General features: G+C 42.6%; 1 protein-coding gene across 2 annotated transcripts in view; it reads left to right on the top strand.

The window, feature by feature from the left end:
• Positions 1-1,024: 1,024 nt before the first annotated feature.
• Positions 1,025-19,271, top strand: part of svep1 (sushi, von Willebrand factor type A, EGF and pentraxin domain containing 1) — a 135,720-nt gene continuing 117,473 nt past the window's right edge. The window contains exon 1 of one of the 2 annotated variants that reach the window (XM_050068094.1): positions 1,025-2,200. In XM_050068094.1, coding sequence (XP_049924051.1) covers positions 1,652-2,200 — 549 coding nt within the window. In that variant the 5' untranslated portion in view covers positions 1,025-1,651. The remainder of the gene's footprint in view (positions 2,201-19,271) is intronic. The other variant, XM_050068093.1, reaches the window with a different exon arrangement.

Consider the following 19,271-nt stretch of genomic DNA (forward strand, 5'->3'; position numbering starts at 1 on the left):
ACTTTTCCCTCTGGTCCCTGTCTCCATCTCCCTCACTTCTTTATTTTCTGTCCCTTGTCCCCCTGTCTCCTTCTCCGACTCTTTCTTCTTCGGGAGCCTCTGCAGCTCCTTGTGAAGCCAGCTCTTTGCTGTAAATCTCAGGCCTTTGGTTTAATAGGCGCAGTGTGCCTCTGTAACACGGGCTGCCTTTGTTTTGGTTACAGATAAAATCACTGAAGGAAAACACGGCAGCAGAGAGAGAAGGAGAAAGAGGGAGAGGCTATAAGAGACCGAAAAGATGTAGAAAAACAGCACAGTGAAAGAGTGTGTGTGAATCCCTGTGGAGCAGGAAGAAGTAGACAAATCCAAAGAGTGGAAAGGGCAGTTCTTCCCTCCTCTTTTTTATTTCTTGAACAAGATACAAAAAGAGAGAAAGAGAGAGAGGGGAGGAGGGAGAAGAAGTGATAGCTGCTGAAAGAGTGATGATTTGACAAAGCACGTACCCAGGGCACACTTAACTACTTCCTAACTCTGAAGGACAGATCGAGATTTCAGACCTTCCTCCGAACTCTGCCAAACTCTGCATCTGTCTGATATTAAATCTAGTCTGAGTCTTTAATCTGACTTATCTTCTTGCCCTCTCCCTCCTTCATCCCACCTTTCATTCTCACTCTGTTTGATCTCATGGTGATGTTACCTTAGGTGCACGGTGTGGACATGTGGAGTTGATCACAGCGAGTGTTGGTGATGTTTTTTTTAAGGGGGGGGTAAATGTTGACAAGTTGACAAGCAAGGCGCTGCACTGACATCGAACCTCACTCCACTGTCAGGACGAGAGAGACAGACTGAGAGAAGGGGGTGGGGGTGAGAGACACAGAAAGAGATAGGGAGAGAGGGGGAGGTGAGAGAAAAGGAGGAGGAGAGATGAAGAGGGAAAAAAATGACTTCACGGCCACGACTGGACTGCCCCCTTTTTTCCCCTCAGCCTCTCTCTGTCTCTCAACTTTTTTTCCTCCGTCCTCCTCCGTGTGTTTTTTTAAATGATTTGGGGAGAAGAGGGGAACAAGCATTCAGAGCTTGGCTGACGGTGCAGGCAGGAGCGTCACAGAGAAAAAAACACAGGAGCCTGAGGGGCAGCACATCGGGACTGAGGAGGATTGAAGAGGCTTTGGGGGTTTTTGGATCTGATGCACAGGCTTGAAGATTGACTTTCAGTCAGAAGAGGCAGGAAGAAGGGGAGAGAAATGACTTACAGATTCATATAGACTTTGAACAAGCTTTAAACAACACATATACACATACAGACTGTAGAGAAAGCAAGGAAAAAGCCAGATATACAGTTTTATTTTTGTGGAAAAGACAGGAAGGCAAATATCTTGCGAGCAAGCTTAAACATTTTTCCAGACGTGACCGGAGTTTTCTTTCACTGGAGAGAGAAAGAAGCAGATGACATTTTGAATGAAAAGACTCCTCATCTTCATTCAGCAATGCTCTTGAGGAACTCTGCACTGAACTCTTGCTGTCTGCTATGTTCCTGGACGCTGACACAGGCATAGGACACATTTAAATCCACTGAACTCCTCTTGAGAAGAGGATCCACGCTGTCTTTTTTTAATTTTTTTGTCTTCTGTAAAAGTCCTTCTTCAGTGCAGGTGTTGTGCTGACTCTCACTATGTTTTCTCAAAGGTACTCTTTAACGCCATCATGGACTTCTTGCCTTTTGGTGTTGTGCATCCTGGATGTATGGACCACAGCTTGGCCGGCTGCCCAGCAATCCCAACCCCAGCAGCAGTCCCGCCGGTCCAGGCAGATGCCACCTCTAACCTCCTCCTCGTCAGCCGGCAACCTGTCAGAGAGCGCCGAGAGCAAAGTGGAGCGCCTCGGCCAAGCGTTCAAGCGAAATGTCCGTGAGCTACGGGAGAAGAGCTCCTGCTTGGACCTGGTCTTCCTGGTGGATGAGTCATCCAGTGTGGGAGCCAACAACTTCCTGAGCGAGCTGAGGTTTGTGCGCAAGATGCTGTCCGACTTTCCCGTTGCTCCTGAGGACACGCGTGTGGCGTTGATCACCTTTTCGTCCAAGACCCATGTAGTGACGAGGGTGGACCACATCTCAGCGCCCAAGTCCCACCAGCACAAGTGTTCCCTTTTCAACCAGGAGATCCCGGCCATCAACTACAGAGGAGGGGGCACCTACACGAAAGGAGCATTCCAGAGGGCAGCGGTGAGTGTCGTGTCTAAGTGTGTCCTTGCATTTTATAAATGAACCTGAGCTTGCTTTTCAGAAACCTCTGCTATATGTGTGACTGCTCAGTGTCTGTATATGTGATTGTGTTTGTGCAGCCTGCTGTGTGTGCAGGGAGTAATTGCGGCTTAGTAAGGTTGATGTTAATGAGGCCCTGCGTGGCCTCGCTGTTGCTGCTCTTGCTTCCTCTAAATTACACACCAGCAGATAGTGAGGGGAAGCCGCTTGGCCGCCTAATTGTTCAGGAGTTTCCAGTGATAAAAATACCATTAAGTGGCAGCACACACACAGATGCATGCACCTACCAACCCATGCTTACACAAGATGAACTATATGCATGTAACACTGAGCAATAGGTTCAGAAAAGTGCAGCAACTGGCAAGACATAGTTGGTTTGTGAATCATCATGAATTTGTAGTAGAGGCAGGGAATTTGGGGGGGTTACGCAGGGTTACATGGGGTCAGTATGTTAGCTTGTTTATGGTTTGTTGATTTGAGCTGCCTGACATCCAGCCGCGCACAGTCACACTCAAACACACACACACACACACACACACACACCGAGGACATATGGCACAGTTCATCCGTCAAGTCCAAACAGCCCAGCTGTAAAAGCTGTGTTGGTGGTATAGGGGCTGGTTCTGTATAAACACACACACCTCAGCTCATGCCTCAGATCTGCCCTCAGTTAGGAGCTTTGAGAGCATTTTTAAAGTACACATAGGACCGGATTCAGGTGCTTTTGGGGTCTGCAAACTTGCTTAGAGATACTGCATGTTGTTTTACAGTCTGCTGACAGTTGTTGCATCCACACAGATGGAAGAACATCATGGCTGGGTGACAAAAATGCTAAATAGATGTTATGACTAGGTGCACTGAAGGCGGAAAATCTCTTTAACACTGATGCAGTCATGTGATAGATGTAAGATAGCTAAGCTTGTTGCTGTTCAGTGGTTCAGTGTTAAAAAGGTTGTTAAAGTGCGACAAAGACGATACCCGCAGTGATCATCATAAGGCAAATAAGCCGAAAATACTGAGATGCTGAATGACTGAACGTCCAATCAAGACATCCTGTTTTGGTTCAAACACAGTCACAAAATGAAAGCGGTGCCGGCGTTTGCGTCGTGGGTGTCCAGGCAACTTTGAACTTCAAACAAATAATAAACAATGACACACTTGCGACATAAACCGTGGTCTCCTGGATGGAAGTCATGTGTTCGGCCCATTTATCCACCACAACTTCCTCTCCATGTGGACTTTGTCACTCTTTACACTATGACACCTGACTTCTGGCGGAAAGCCCTGAAGGGTACTTGTTCTTCCATGTGCGATCAAAGACAGATTAAGAAAGACTTCTCACTACACTACAGACTTTAAACTATGAGACAGGAATTTAATTTACATGTAGATATACATATACGGCATTAACATGTTTTTTTTATATTTTAAAAATAGGCATCAAGTAATTAGGGATTGGAATAGATAAGATTTTAGTGATAGCAGTGCCATTACTGGTTCTGCTTATCGATCCGATTCTTTATCCATTCCCTTATCAAATCCTGATCCATTTTCTTGTCAAAGACATGGCATTCCTAGCATTTAAGCCGATGTTGCATAGAAAGATGTTTCATGATCACATGCTGGCATCGATAAAAGGAAATGATAAGCTCGGAGGCACATGATTCCCATGAATTGGACAATTTGGAGCCGGCTCTCATCTGGAGCTCAACTTGCTTCCCATTCCTATGAGAAATACTAGTCTTTTGGACAATATGGACATCTGATCACAACCAACCAAATAAATGGTCAATAAGATATTGTTGTATTAAAAAACAAAAAGGAAAGAAGAACATGCATTTTTCATAGCAATATTATGATTTTGCAAGAGAGGGTCTGACTGCACAAGTTTTGGGTGTGTAAACAGCATCAGTATCTGGCCGTCCTCCTCATGAGTGTGTTGCATTTTTTGGCATCGACTGCAACCATTTTTGGCCAGGGACACAGCGTCACTGTCCAACCAGTACTTGCTGGGTTTCTAATATTGTATCAATGTTTCTAAAGGGTGTAGTTCTCAATACATGTCTATGAACTTACTTTGTCATTAGGAGGTGAAGGGGACGGTGATGGTGGGTTGTGTGACACCAGTGCAGGCCACAGTTCGAGACCAAGAGAGAACAAACCTGGTTGTTTGGTGATTCAGTGGTGATTGTGCCACCAAAGCAACATTACCACGTTGCACTTTTTGTCAACCATTTTTAGCCTGGGACACAACGTCACAGTCTAACCAGTGTTTGCTAAGAGCCATCGGTTTCAATAATAATACATGCAGAAAATTATCACCATAAAACCCAAATCACTTTGATGCTGCAGCACTAACTTTCCATGAACGCACTGTAGACAATAAGATTGCGTCAGCCTAGTTTTATAGACAGAGAGGTAGGCAAGCTGAGCTCTGGCAGGTTTACCTCTTCAATCCATCCCTGTTTAAAGCTAATAGCCTTGGACCGTATACTCCGGCTTAGCGCTGAAAGCTTGGCCCTCAGGACAGGTTTTCAGCTCGCCCTCCTCTTAGTTAAGTGCTGATAAGGAGACTTCTGGCTGCATCCCAGCTGCTAAAGACCACAACAATACCAAGAAAAGGCTTTCTGGGGGAACTTCAGGGCCTTTATCACTATTCACAAACACTCAGAATGTTTTGGGTGATTTATCAAGTGATGTAGTATTCTCCATCAGCCAAAGATGGCTTTAGAAGAAAAGTAGGGCGTACTGCTGCTCAGGCTCTTAAGTCTGCTTCCAAACATTGTTATTGATTCAAGGTCTGATTAATATAAAAGCTTAAATTTCATTCTGTTATTCTCTTATCATAGCCAACGAACTCTGCTGTATTTCTTCTCAGTATGGCATCTGCATGGTGAAAGTCCGTAGGCTGTCTTGAGCGACGTATGAGTAATGGGAGAGCTACGTGCAGCCTACACAGAGCTGAGATTTTTTTTGGAAAGACAGATGAGCCTAGCAGATACCGACCAAGATGCAACCGGTGCTCCAGAAAGCACCCAACACCTGACAGATTCAGTCTGACATTTACTGTGTCTTGACATGATCGGGGAAGTGATGTTAAGAAAAACAGGCCTGCGTGTGATTTATCGCCTGATCTCTGCGTTATTTTATCGTCCGTCTGAATCTGACTGGAAAGAGAAAAAAGGGGCGTTTGTCGTCTCTTTCCATTAGCTGCATAAAGGATGGGTCTGTTAACACTAATCTACAAAGCGCATATCCGCCTGTCATCATGCACCGACTGAACTGTAGGCCCACTGTGTCAAATTGGAAATTTTGCGGTGTGTGCGAGTGCATGTAATTAGTGATTTTTGCCCGTACACGTGCCATCATGTGTTGTGCTCCTGTGTATCCATCTGAGGCTTCAAGGGAAAATTAGGGGTGTGTGTGAATGTGTGCATCTGTATAAAAGAAAGAGAGACAGTGAACGCAAGAGAGAGAGAGAGAGGGGGATAATTGATAATTGCAGTATAATAATAATAATGCCATATTTTATTCCTTTGGCTGGTCTTGGCTGTTCTAAGTGCTGTAGAAAGCTGGGATCCATTAAGAGAGACATTTTTCCACCAGCCGTGCATGTAGAGACAGGGCTCTCCTCCAGCACTCTTCATCTCTGTCTCACTCTGTCTCTCTACTGTCTGTCTGTCTGCTGTCTCTCTTTTCACCTAATACATCAAAGGTCTGAAGCATCAACGCATGTAGGCTGTAAGTAAAGTCTCATTCAGGGGTGTCTGATTTTTTTCTCACTTTGTTTATGCAAATATTGTATTCAGTGTTAAACTATAATAATATATTTACAGATAGAGTGAAGGGGGTGGGGGTATATGATAATATGATAATACAATGTGTAGAATATACAGAACGAGCAAGCAGTGTTTATATCTGTGTAGTTAGTAAAATGAGGTAATATAAGCAGGTTATAGCTTATATAAGTCACATTCTCGAGATGTCATATCCGACCACATCCAAAGGCAAATCTGTTAAGAGTTATTCCAAATGGTTTACCTCTAAGGTGTGGCAAGACACCTACCTGCCATAGGAAGTGGTGAGATGCAATTAATTAGAGAAATTTGACTCTCTGACAGCCTTTCCTTGAAGGCATTCATGGTTTTACACACAAGTTTACACTTGAAATTTAATCAAACAGGCTGATACAACTGCTGGCCCGCGGGCCAACTCTGGTCTGCTGATTAATTCTGTTCACAAATAAATCTAAATTAAAACCCGAAGAGGAAAAAAATCATGTAAATAACAGACATTTTGCCACACTTGCTCCTGTGCTATTGGTCCAGTTGCCTCTTAGCCTTACAACCTGCCAGTGGGTTTGAAAGAAACAATATTTTTTACCACAATACCTCAGTATCAATACTGTGATGATATTGTAGGGTTGACTACTGGTGCATTCACAAAATATTTACACAATGAGATTTGATAAACAATCAACAGTCATGTGGATATAAGGCAAATAATAGAATAGCTAAGCTCAGAAAATTACGTCACTTTACTGTAATGCAGCCTTTAAAGCCAGGAAAAGACAACACTTACGATATCTCGATATCCAAAATCTGAGACGATATCTAGTCTCATACAATTACATTGATTAATATTGATATAGTGCCAAGCACTGTTAGAAAGGCGTGTTTTCTTTTTAAAAATTTGCCAAAGTTACACCATTTATTATCGCCAGAAACTGTTAAAAATTGTAATCATTGTCTGATTTTCAAGTTTCCAACTGTCCTTGAATGCATCATGTGTGACGAATGCTTCTGTCAGGAAATGTGACCAAAATTATACTGAAAATAGTGATATTTAATCAAAATCACTTTATTTTACATCCCTTATTTACGATTTTGGCAAAATAACCCATATTTATGACCCACATCCTGTAAAAAACATTCTGTGCTCCTCAGCACAACTCGGAAACCACAAATAATTCTGCTGAGACCAACAGTCATGTGACAGAAATTAAGAAACTATGATTGAACTGCAGGCTGTTTACACGGAAAGGAGAGGACAAGACAGGTTGTTAGACATGCAATAAAAGTTTTGAGAATTTGGCAGTGTTTTGTGTTGAGTGAATGGAATTATAGCTCAGGTAAATGTGCGTCCCCTGGGCCTTTAGCTTTCTGAGAATATGGCCCTGTAAACAGTTTAGTTGAATAGCCCTGTAATCGAAGACAGCTTCAGAGCGAAGTTCAAATCATGCATCCTTTTTTGCACCTGGCCAGTCGTTGCGTAAAGTGTCAGATTGTCAGTTTGTTGGGAGCACACTGAGAGTTGGACTGTTTTTTTTGAAGCAGTGCCATTGAGGTGCGGATACAAAGTCTGTACTCAAAGTATTGGAAGTTCGATACCCAGCCCTTTCCTCCTTTACTTTACTGACATAAACCAGCACATCATTCTGTGCCTGTGTGTTTGATGTGACGTAGATGAAAGTAAATGTCACACACTATGAGTTTATTAAGAGCGCAGCACTCTGTCATAATAATTCACAGTGCCTCATTTCAGGATCTGTCTCTCCTCAACCTCACATTTGACATGATAACCTTGTAGCTGATGACATCACTCACCGCGCTGTAGTTTTCCAGCACTTTCATGACCTTCCTACAAAGAAGCTGATTGATGACTTTGAGCAAATGTTTTCAGGCTCCTGAGGAATAACTACTGTACTGTACCTGAGACAGAAGTAGTTCACATCACCCCCTCCAAACTGAATCATATTCCTCTCCTCTCCACTTACTGTAATTGCCCTGAAAAAGTCAATCCATTTTCCTGCTCTTTTTTAGCTCTCCTTTAATTTATTTTCCATGCGTTTGCCTTTTACATGACCAAATATCTTCAAGGCAATATGGCTCAAAGCCTTTCATTTTATTCTATTGGTTGCTAGTAATCTTGTTGATCCAGGAATTATGGCTTTTTCCATTGTTGCGTTTATTATAGCTTGCTTTGGATACGAGTGTCAGCTATAAAAATACAGAGAAAGAAAAGACTGTATCTGTAATAGCCAGTTAAAAATCCCCGCCATCACTTGTTTTATGTCTCATCATCTGTCTTCATCCTGTAGATTCGCCTCTGGGTTGCCATGTGTTGCCAGATAAAAACCCCCTCTTGCTCTCTGCAGGCGGGCCAGGCTTTGGCAAAGAATTGCAGGCACTAAACTGGACTTGGCGGCTGTGCTGTGTCAGTCGGCCCTCACAGTTGCATAAGACACAGACAGATGGGCAGCGTGTGAAGAGGGATGACGAGAGAAAAGGAGTGGGAGAGAGATGGAAGAATGAAAGGAAAAAAGTAGAAGAAAGAGGGGAAAAAGCCCTGGATCAGGGAACTGATAGAAAGAATGTGGCTCTTTCTGGTGGTTATTCACAGTAATGTTTTTACCTGACTGTTAGTGTCTCTGCCCGGTTAGGCTCTGCCTGAGTCTGCTTCAGAACAGACTTTAGAGCAGTTTACAGGCGTTAGCCATGCAATAAAAGGGAGCTTTCTGCTCAGCCAGACAGTGTGTTTCTGGGACTGAAATCTGTATAAGTTGGACTAGCAGGTGGGATATTTTCCTGAAGTAACTTTGTCAAACATGGGTGTTTTAAGCCAAAACATAACCTTTTCCTAACCATAACCAAGTGTTTTTTGTGCCTAAACATAAACACATGTTAACCACAGCGTTGTTGAAATGTAGAGATAGGTAAAGTTTCAGTGTATCTGCTACATATTTACGTACAAATGTAACGTATTTGTAGTTAGCAGAAACATACAGTTCCAACATTTATTCTGGACATAGGTTTGGATTCTCCCAATGACCCTTAATGTGCCCAACTCACAAGGAGAAGGCACACATGTTCACCCTCAATATTAACACAGTTTATAGACCAGCTGGATGTCTTTACATGGTTGTCATCATATAATTCAGAGAGGTCATGTCACAGACTGTAAACTGGAGTGTGTGCGTGAGAATGTATGTGCTTGCATTTATAGACATTGGGCTTGTGTCCTCAACACGGAGCTCTGGACTTGTAAATCCAACCACAGACTCACAAACTCATTTTTATCTTGCATGATTTAAGTCCTGCAGACTTTATTTCGAATTCAGTGTCTTGCTGACTTCCAAATCTTGCAAACAAGTACGTTCATTTAAATAGTCGTAGTAGATGTAAAATGAAGCATAATGCAACTACAAGTTCTGGTTTTCACCTTGTATTATTCAGAGAGATTTTTGCTGCATTGTTAAGGAGTAAGTTGACAGCTTTTTGAGTGTAACCGCTGTGTTTTTCCAGTAAGAACTTGATTCAAAGCCCACATTATCCAGCAAAATGTATAAATAGGCCAAGTTGATGTTTCGGAGAAGGAGAAATGTCAATCACACTTCATACAGTGCTACTTGAGATGATGACTTTCTTTATTGAGCTTTGCCAGACCACGGTAAGCGAAACAAATATTGAAGGCTGGCTTTATGAGGCCCCCCGTCTCATTCCAGTGGGTCAACGCCATTTCTTCCATTCCTCCCATTCTCATGCTTTTCCATCATGCGCTCCCCCCAGAGCCGCAGACCTCCCCAGCAGAGTGTCAGGCAGGGGAACTTCACTCTCGTCAGCTTTGACACATCGCAGCCAAAATATGCAGTATTATTTTACAAAACATCGTCTATTAGATTAAATGAGGCTTGTGTAAGTTGCTTATGTTTGGCCTGTGGAGATGTACTGTAGAGTTTCTGTCCATTCTTGGCCTCTTTGAAGTGCACACGCACACACTCACACTTGATGTTAATGTTTGGGTGTCTGAGCCTTTTGCCTGAACTTCTGAATAACCGGTAATGAGATGTAGAGTGCAGCAAATTAAGGTGGGAAATGAACACCATCCATCACCTGAATGCTGGAAAATTTTGTCTACGGCGGGTGATTTTCAGGGGCCTTTTCAATTCTAGAAAATATATTTGCTTACTGGAGCATTTTTTTATTTTCTTGGCTGAGTCACAGGGGAAATTTTAAGCAAGCCAGTGAATTCTCTCCAGCACTAAATTCTTGCTAAACTCTCACTATGAATAGGTGGAAGTGACACTGTAGAGAGATAACAAGGAGCTCTAAGAGAATAAACTTATTTCCCCTTCATACCTCCCTAAAATAGAAGCAAGTGTTGTGCTGAAGAAAAGAGAAGACGACTACAGTTGCAGTGGAAGAGCCGATGCAATCGAGTGCCCACTGTAACAAATGAAAGCAAGGTGCATCTCTTTGATCCACTCCCCAAGGCTGGACTCAGCCATGATAAGATGATAAGAAAAGTCTCTGTTTCCTGTCTGTGCAACTGCCACTTCCCGCCATCTCACCCTTAATCATTTCCTCCCCCTCAGTCCGTCTGCTTCGTCCCGTTCTGCCTCCTCCTTCTCAGTGTCAGAGGGTCTCCGGCAGGGTTAGATGAGTCAGAAGTCAGAAGGATGGAGGAGACTGGCCGCCTCACCTACCAGCCAGAAAAGCCCTGATAAGACTGAGGCCAGACAGGATAGTCCGCAGACACCAGACAGCAGATTTAAAATTCTGCAGTCTGCACTGGGATCTGGGTCACTACCATTACTGTTTATAGCACCTCATATATCTGTGAAATGATTAATCAGAACTGTAAAGTGAGGCTTTAAAATAACACACATTCATAAAACATTCAGGACGCCACAGTTTATTCCACACTACTGCTGCTCCTCTTTTTGGAACCACTGCGTAGTCTGTAATACTTTTGCTTTCAGGCATGCTTGTTGTTGCCGTGGGTAACAGTATAACGTCATATATGAAGAAGCTGAAATATCGCGAGCGTCACGATATGAATTTTTTATATCATATTAAAAAATATACCGGTATTATCATGACACCCCTATTTCTGCTAAACTACACCCACCAACCGTATCACAGCACAGAAGGAAGCTTACATCTACTCATGGACAAGAGGTTCATGTTCATGACAGTGTGAGAAAATAGTTCCTACGTAAAACTGCTAACAACAAGGTGGGTGGATTAGTTTGAGTAGTCGGGTCATGATTTCTGGAATGAGTCATTGCGGTTGTGTATTTCAAATGTGTCTTTTTGCCGCTTTGAGCACCACAAGCTGAGTGCCGTCTAGATCCATTTGGGGAGTGAACTGTCTCTTTAAGTTTTAAACCTTGTCAGAAGCTTAATATGGTATTTATTAACTCACGAGGGTTTTTTCCTTTTCCAGTTGTTTGATTTGAATCATTTTAGAAGCCTGAAGGGATAAAACAATCCAGTGTTTCACAAGAAAAGGCAATCATTGGAGAAAGTCTGAAAAGTAGATTATTTTGTGTAGCAGAATATGTTTCTTTCCTATCTGTAATCATCATGTAACCCTGAAGATTTATTTTGTGACTCATTTTAGGAATTTTGACCCCCAGGTTGGAAACCACTGAGCGAGATCAAAAGCAGCTAAAATAGAGGTTTGCAGTCTTCTCTTCTCTTCTCTTCTCTTCTCTTTACTCTTCACTCTTCTCTTCTCCTCTTCTCTTTACTCTTCTCTTCTCTTTACTCTACTCTACTCTACTGGCTCACAAACTCCATTTGGTTCTTGTAGTTCTGTTTCTTCTTGAGACTTCATCGTACAGTATATTGGTTTTGGAGAGTAGGTGCTACCTGAGAGCGGTCAGTTGTTCAAAATGTCGATTATGATATGTTTCAAGTAGATACCCTTATTGAACTCCTGACTAAATATCATAACACGATTTACTCTCATGGGCTGAAATTGTATTTTAACTAGAAGATTTTTTACCTCACAGTGATCTAATTTTCAAATAGTGCATAAGTCCACTCCTTGTGCACACTTTACTGGGTGCTTACCTGGCGTGTATGCTCAGGGTGTAGTTGGAAAGTTATTCAGACACTGTCACGGTGATCGAGACCATAGACTCAACACGACTGTGTGCTTAAGTGTGTGTGTGTGTGTGTGTATGTGTGTGTGTGTGTGTGTGTGTGTGTGTGTGTGTGTGTGTGTGTGTGTCTGTTTTGGGTTTGGGAGGAAGAAATGCTTTAGTCTGGGCCTCTTCACACTGAATCATTTTGACAGAAATATTCTCCATTTTCTTCTTTCATAACTTTGTCCATCAACCTCAAATATGCTTCACCGAGGCACATTTTTCTCACAAAATGCTTTGACAGAGCTGTTTTTTCCCCGTTTTGTCATCATTAATACCTCTGTTTAGAGCAGAAACTGTTGGCTTTTACTAAGCTATAACATTTTGATCAAATCATTCCTCTTCTTAACTGTTTAATTATTAAGCTTTGCTGCTTTTCGTTGTCTTTTATGATAGCAAATTAAGTATCTTTATGTTAGTCAAACAAGCTCTAAAAAGCCACAGTACACTACTTGCCCAACACCAAACGGCAGATGGTGAATATGGTCAAGCATTTAGCAGCTTAACAGACAGATATTTCTCAGGAGTTGGTAGAGAAAACAAGAAGGGTCTAGCTGCAGAGCCCCAGGCCTAAGTGCCAACTCCTTTCGTTGGACTCTTTACGGTCAAGAGCTTGGAGAAGGAGTGAATTGTGTACATTGGAGACAATCATTGGGATACGATAGCATGCCTTTGTAAGTTTGAATACGCCAAACAGCCTCTATCAATAACAACAATCTAAAAAATACATCTGTAATATTTTGATATAGCTGTAACTTACAGTTTGGCAAGGCAACGTTAAACAGCAAATAACTTGTACTAACCCCATGAGTTTGCTAACGTTAGCTAGCTATGCTGATGTTTTATAGACTGTTTCACTGGAATTGCATTGCTAGGCAACAGCTTGGGAACTTGTTTACTTCCTGTCAGCTGATGTCATTCGCTTACAGTGCAAAATATCCCAACAGAAAATGCAAATGGTGTGTTCAGAAATACTCACTCAGAACACACTTTGGCACAAACTGGACGGTTTGTAAATTCAGAGCGCTGTTGGAATGCACCATTCGGTTCAGAACACCACATTCTTGGAGCAGCAGAGCTTACTCCAGGTACTCTTTCTGGGTAGGCGGAGCATCAGAGCGCCAAGCAGATTGAACTGAACTGTTGTAGAAATACAACGCTCTACTACTTTGAACATCAATGCTCTCATTTTAGTGAAGAGCATGAGATTGGATTTACAAACTCACCCAAAGGGACCTTTTAGAACGTTTCTGTTGTCAAGTTTGAAGTGGCCCATACATTAATGTTAGTGTGTAGCCTAAATGTGAAACCAAATGTGATCAGTCAGCTTATAATAGGCCTAATATTCATCATTTTGTGATTTTTGTTACTTATACAGTGACATTGACATGATACAATGTGTTAAAAGCACTCAGTCGGCTACTTTATCTAATAACAGTAAGCACAATAAAAAAAATACACTGCGCAGTTTAATACAGTGGCGTGTAAACGTTATGTATTGATCAGGAAGCATGATAACGCACATGGTTTTCCACCTTAACACATGCCAGAAAATGTGATTTTCCACCAGTGGTCCTGGTGATGGAGGTTGGCCCAAGCCTGGAGCTCTTCATTGAGACTCTGTTGAGGAAAACAGAGCTAAAAGAGAGTGAATGTTGGACTTTCTCTTGTTCACTGGAAACAAGACTCCAAATAAGTGATAATGTTGCTCCATAACTGCTGGATTGTAATTCAGTCAGTTATTGCTAGTTTAAACATAAATGTTTGCATAACTAACTATCCATGACTTCAACATGCGTACTGTCTGCCCTGTAAAGTGCTTAAGCTGCACTCTATCTCACTGTGTCTAATTGAAGAGACAATATTTGTCTTTATTACTTAACGGTGGCCTGTGCACTCCTGTTCCTTCTCTCGTCACACTCTGCTCACCCCTGCCCTCCTCTCTGAAATGGATACCGAATATTTTCCAGAAACAGGGGCCTATTTTCCGACCTCTGAACGTCTAGAAGGACCCCGAGGCCTCCTCCTTCACCATTATCTCACACAAACACAGACGCACTGCGTCACACGCGAGCTGGCCTGATGTAACTGACCTCGGATGAAAAGCAGTAAAATGACTGAAATCACACTTGACCATGATCTCATTTAGATCAATATTCAAAGCATGAATGCTTTGTGAATAGAGCTGTTTTTCATCAAATTATTCAAATAAGGGGAATCTGGAATTATTGCATTCATGAAGAAATGATCAACAGATGTGTTTCAACTGATACCTCTGTCCTTCTGCAGCTGTCACCATATGTTGAGTACTTTGGACCTGTCTGTCATGTGTGGAGAAGCGTTGACAGACAGTCAGGTAGGGCAGAGATATGCATGCTGAGAGGTCAGCAATGGTCATGGCAACGGGTGCATCTGCAGCTCACTATAGTGCAGAAAAAACCTGCAAGAGGCTGAAGGTGGCCAAATATGTGCAACTTGTCACAAAACTGGATGCTTACAGAGATTTCTTTGAGGATGTCCCAGCTGCTGGGAATGCGGCAGTCTCTTATCTTTCTAGTTAGACACAGCCTGACATCTACTATGGAAGTATTTAAAAAGGTCTTAAAAAGGCAGATTATCTTGTCTTTGAATGAGCCATTTTGTCAACCAAGAGCTGGAGCCAAGCAACAATCTCTAAAAAGCACCACAGTTTGTTTCAATCTTTTTGTTCGGAACCACTTTGTAATAGATTTTCCGAATGCTGGATATCTCATTTGGAACCAAACCCCTCAATTTGACAGCACGAGACATTTTTTTCGAAGCCCAATCCAAGGTCACCAGTTTCCTCAAACAACCCTCCAAGCATCCTGGTCCCATCTGTATTCACTACAGCAGCAGTAGACTTGGCAGTGTAAGACCAGACTATATCCTTCCTCGTCTTCTTTAGATCTTTCTTCAGGAGATCAGCAGTCTTACCCCTCCAGGAACCACCGAGTCCAACACAAATTTAGGAAAACCCAAGTTCAGATTTCACATCCATCTCATTGCCAAGAAAAGTCCTGGTGTTGATCTGTTAGGGGGAACGAAAGCATGCTGATACGATTAGGTTTCACACAATACCACCTCATTTTTACCACTTCAGTCTTTGGGTGGTTGTGGATAAACACAGTTTGGAGGAATGCACTTGAATAAACACATACATACAGTACATTCATCAACCTGTGTAAGTAAGTGTAGAAAACCCCTTTAAAAAACTGATGCATGTTGAATAGATCCCCTTGAAGGAGCTAGCAGCTGTTGGTGGCTTTGAATAGATTTGAAATGGATGAAGAGGATCTAAGGACTCCTTGACACCTGCCTTGTTTGGTCCGAACCAAAATTACAGGTGTGAAACCTCCCCCTGGACAATGGTCCGGACCAAACAGCCGAACCTTTGTCTGACAAAAAGAGGCAGTCTTGTTACGGATCAAACTGAACCACGGTTTGTTTCCCAGTGTGAAAGCATTTTTTTTTTTGACAGTGAGTGTCCTCGGAGCAGACGGGTGTTGGTGATACAAGCAGAGGAGAAATTAGCAGTAAAGTTGTCAAGCAGTAGTAAATGTAAAGTGCAGGTTTCCTTGTCCACGAGCAACGCAACAAAACAAAAACAGCTACAGTAGCACGTGGGGAGAAGAGGAGACAAAATCATAAAGAGTCAGTTGCAAAAACCCACAAAAACGAAGATATTTTTCAGTTCATTTTTGAGAGGATGAGAGAGGGTATATGAGGGGATCGGAGAGCCCTTCTTCAAACCAATCATATGAGGGGATCGGAGAGCCCTTCTTCAAACCAATCAAAATGTCACTCAAATTAAAATGTACCAACCAGGAAGAGAATTTAAATGACCACAAAGAGACACAAACAGACCACAAAGAGGTGCAAAGGAACTGCAAAGTCTGTGTGTCTTGCTCCTATGTAAGAGAGGTGGTGGGGCCTTTTGCATATCTGTGCCGAGGGGCCCATCGTCTCATAATCCACCCATGCATGTAGGTAATGACGACAGGATGTGGGTATGTCATGGATAGGTCCTTAGTGCACTGGCACTAAATTTCAATGTGAAACCACAACTGACTGTATCAAATATATACAATATAACAAAAATGCGCACCATGGTTTGGACTTTGAGCTGTAAAAAGGCCTAAATCTGACTTTTTTGGAAGAGAAATGCATGTGTGCATCCATATGTATGTCATCTGTGTGTTTTTAGAAAATTTGAACAGCTTGAAAAGTTTTGCCGTCTGTCTACTGTCGGATCAGGTTTTTCGTTCAGTTGTTCTAGACTTTGCTGAAAGGTTGTAAATTACTGCAGTTATCGCTGATAAAGTACTTGGCTTCTGCAGAAGCTGCCGAGGTTGTAGTTGACGTCTTTTTGAATGCTGTTGATTCTCCTTGTCTCAGTTTTCCTCAGTACCAGGTGATCTGTCCATCTGTCTTCTTGACTTCTTTCTGTGTGCAGTTTGTCTCTGCTTATCCCTCTGCGTCACGCCTAGTTTTCCTCCCTCGAGGGTATGCTCCAGCGTTATTCAGTAGACATCAGTGTATACAGTATGTGCTGGTTTGGATGTGGTGGAGAGTGTCCCACTTGGCCTCGGGCTAAAGCTGCTGCGGTCAAATAACTGGGCTTTGCTCCGGCCAGAACCAGCGACTCCAGTTAGAGAAAGAATTAGAGAATAAAAATGAGGTGATTGAGGCCAATGGAAACAACAGAGAGCATGTCTGTCTGTAATGTGAGCGTGTGCCCAAGGAAGTTAATGCAAATGTATTTATGGACTGATCCCACATTGTTTCTCCTGATAGATTCTGATATGTTAAGTCGGGGCTTTGTCCAAGTACTTATCCAATACCAATTCCATTCCTGTATTTCCACAATCCTGTGTAAGGTGCTGTGGCATGAATTTATAATTGCACATCACTTCTAAACTAAAATACAGAAGTTCATACACCAATGTCCTTTTTAGGCTTTTGCTGATTTTACATGAATAGTTTTATGCATAATTTCATAACAGTAACTTAGAAATTGTATTGATGCATCAGTGGTTTAACGGTGTGTTTGTGTGTGTAACAGGGGCATACTGTATGTGCCTTTTTCTCTCGTTAGAATTACACAACATCTATCTGCGTCAGAGGTTCCACAGGTCCGTAAAATCTAGGGCTACCCCCTGAAAGTCAGAGATTCAAAACATCAGCTGGGGACCCCCCAGTCGACAGAAATTGCCTCAAGTAGAGCAGGCTTTTTTTTTTTCCCCCAGTGTGCAGTGTACTGCTACAATCACTCAACCAAAGTCTACCACCAAAGTGGTGTATGGCGCACATCAAAAAATACACCCCTGTTATTTTCAGGGTACAACCCCACACTGGCAACGGCTAGATGCGCATCACTCCTGGATGCGCCGCCCCACAGCACTTCACACCTCTGTCCTATTTCTAGCCTCGCCACCCCTGGAATTAAATGCATTTTTCCCCCACTCACTCTGTGCTTGCACATACCAGCTCCCATAGCAGCTCTTTTTCTCTGTTCCTATGGCAGCTCGACTCCTCTCCCCACCACTGATGCATAAAGAGAACTTTGTTGCTGTTACTGTGTCTTGTATGACGAAGAATGGATGAGGTGAGACTCATTGTTGAGGATGAGAAATATTATGAGCTAAACGACCCACAGTCCTGACATTATAAAGACCATGACCAAAAAGATATTGCTTGAAGAGTCATAGCTCTAGAGATCGGCTCTTCAGGTGAGAAATGACCTTTATTAAGAGTGTCCACACATGATTTTAAGCTAAGAGGTGGAAGAGGTACAGATCTTTTAGTAAAAGTAGTATTAATTTTGTGTGGTCATCTATTGATGAGCTGCAGCACGACATGTTCAGTTTGTGCCAGGGGCTGTTATGAATCCTTATCCGAATCAGTATGTGACATCTTTAAGTGCCTTCACTGTACATTAGAAAATGTGATTTCTACGCTGTAAATGAATCTGTAAAAGATTCGAATCTTTCACTTTTCTTTTTGTAACTTAGGTATGTCACCTTCTTGTTCTCCAGTGTCCTCCTGGTACATGCATCAGGAGTCAGATACTTTGCCACAGGGGAAACTACCACACACCGCTTCGTCTTTCAGCCCACGTCCAAAAGAAATTACTCTCTTGCTGCTTCAGTCACAATTATCCTCTGCACCTTTTTTCACTCCTTTTAGAAAAATGGGGACTTGGAAGGAGCTCAGCACAGGAGAGTGGAGAGGGCAGTTTTTACACTTCCCGGCTCTGTAAAACACAGATGTCAGTAAAACCCCCTCGACGGACACAAATGTAATTTCAGTCCTTTCCCTATAGCCCTACGCATCCGTCACTGTGTCATTTTTTGCACTTTACCCCTGCAGTTAATTATTCCCCTAAGATGAGGTTTTTAGTTTGATGACTGCAGAGAGGAGGAGTGTAAGTCCTGTCATAAAAATCAGATCTACAGTGTGGGGAGTCTGCAGGAGCTGCTGCTAGCTTATAGTCGGATTTCACCACCTCAGCCTCTGTTGGACAAACACACTCACTCTCTCATACGTGCATCCATCCTTCTGTGCACAGGCAATGCGATCCTATTCTGCAGATAAAGTTCAGTTCTATTAACTGTTAAAATGTAATGCCTGTTTGACTTTTTTTCCTGTCAGTGTCATTTTCAGAAGCTGCAGTAGCGGTTGCTACCTATGTGACACTCTGCATAGTGTGGTAAAGTGGTAGAAATGTATTTAATTTGAACTTATGCAACATCACCAAAAATGGCCTAAAATTAGCTTCTCTGTTGGATGCAAAAGTGTCTACAGCTTTACACACTTTGGCCAGCCAGATGCACACACCTACACACACACATGTGCACATGTGAACACACTTTCCTACTCACATCATGCTCCCTCTCTGAACCTCACACTCTGTTCTTTCCACTGAGCGTGCGTCCACACATAAACATGCACACACCTATACACAGATTCCCCCTCACTTAAAATGCTGCTCAGCGATTGATAGGTGCTGCTGACACCAGCTGTATGGAGCTGTATGTGTGTGTGTGAAAGCGATATATGAAAGGCGAGGGGGTGGGG

Source organism: Epinephelus moara, chromosome 17, assembly GCF_006386435.1.
Source record: "Epinephelus moara isolate mb chromosome 17, YSFRI_EMoa_1.0, whole genome shotgun sequence".
In the NCBI taxonomy this organism is placed as follows: Eukaryota; Metazoa; Chordata; class Actinopteri; order Perciformes; family Serranidae; genus Epinephelus; species Epinephelus moara.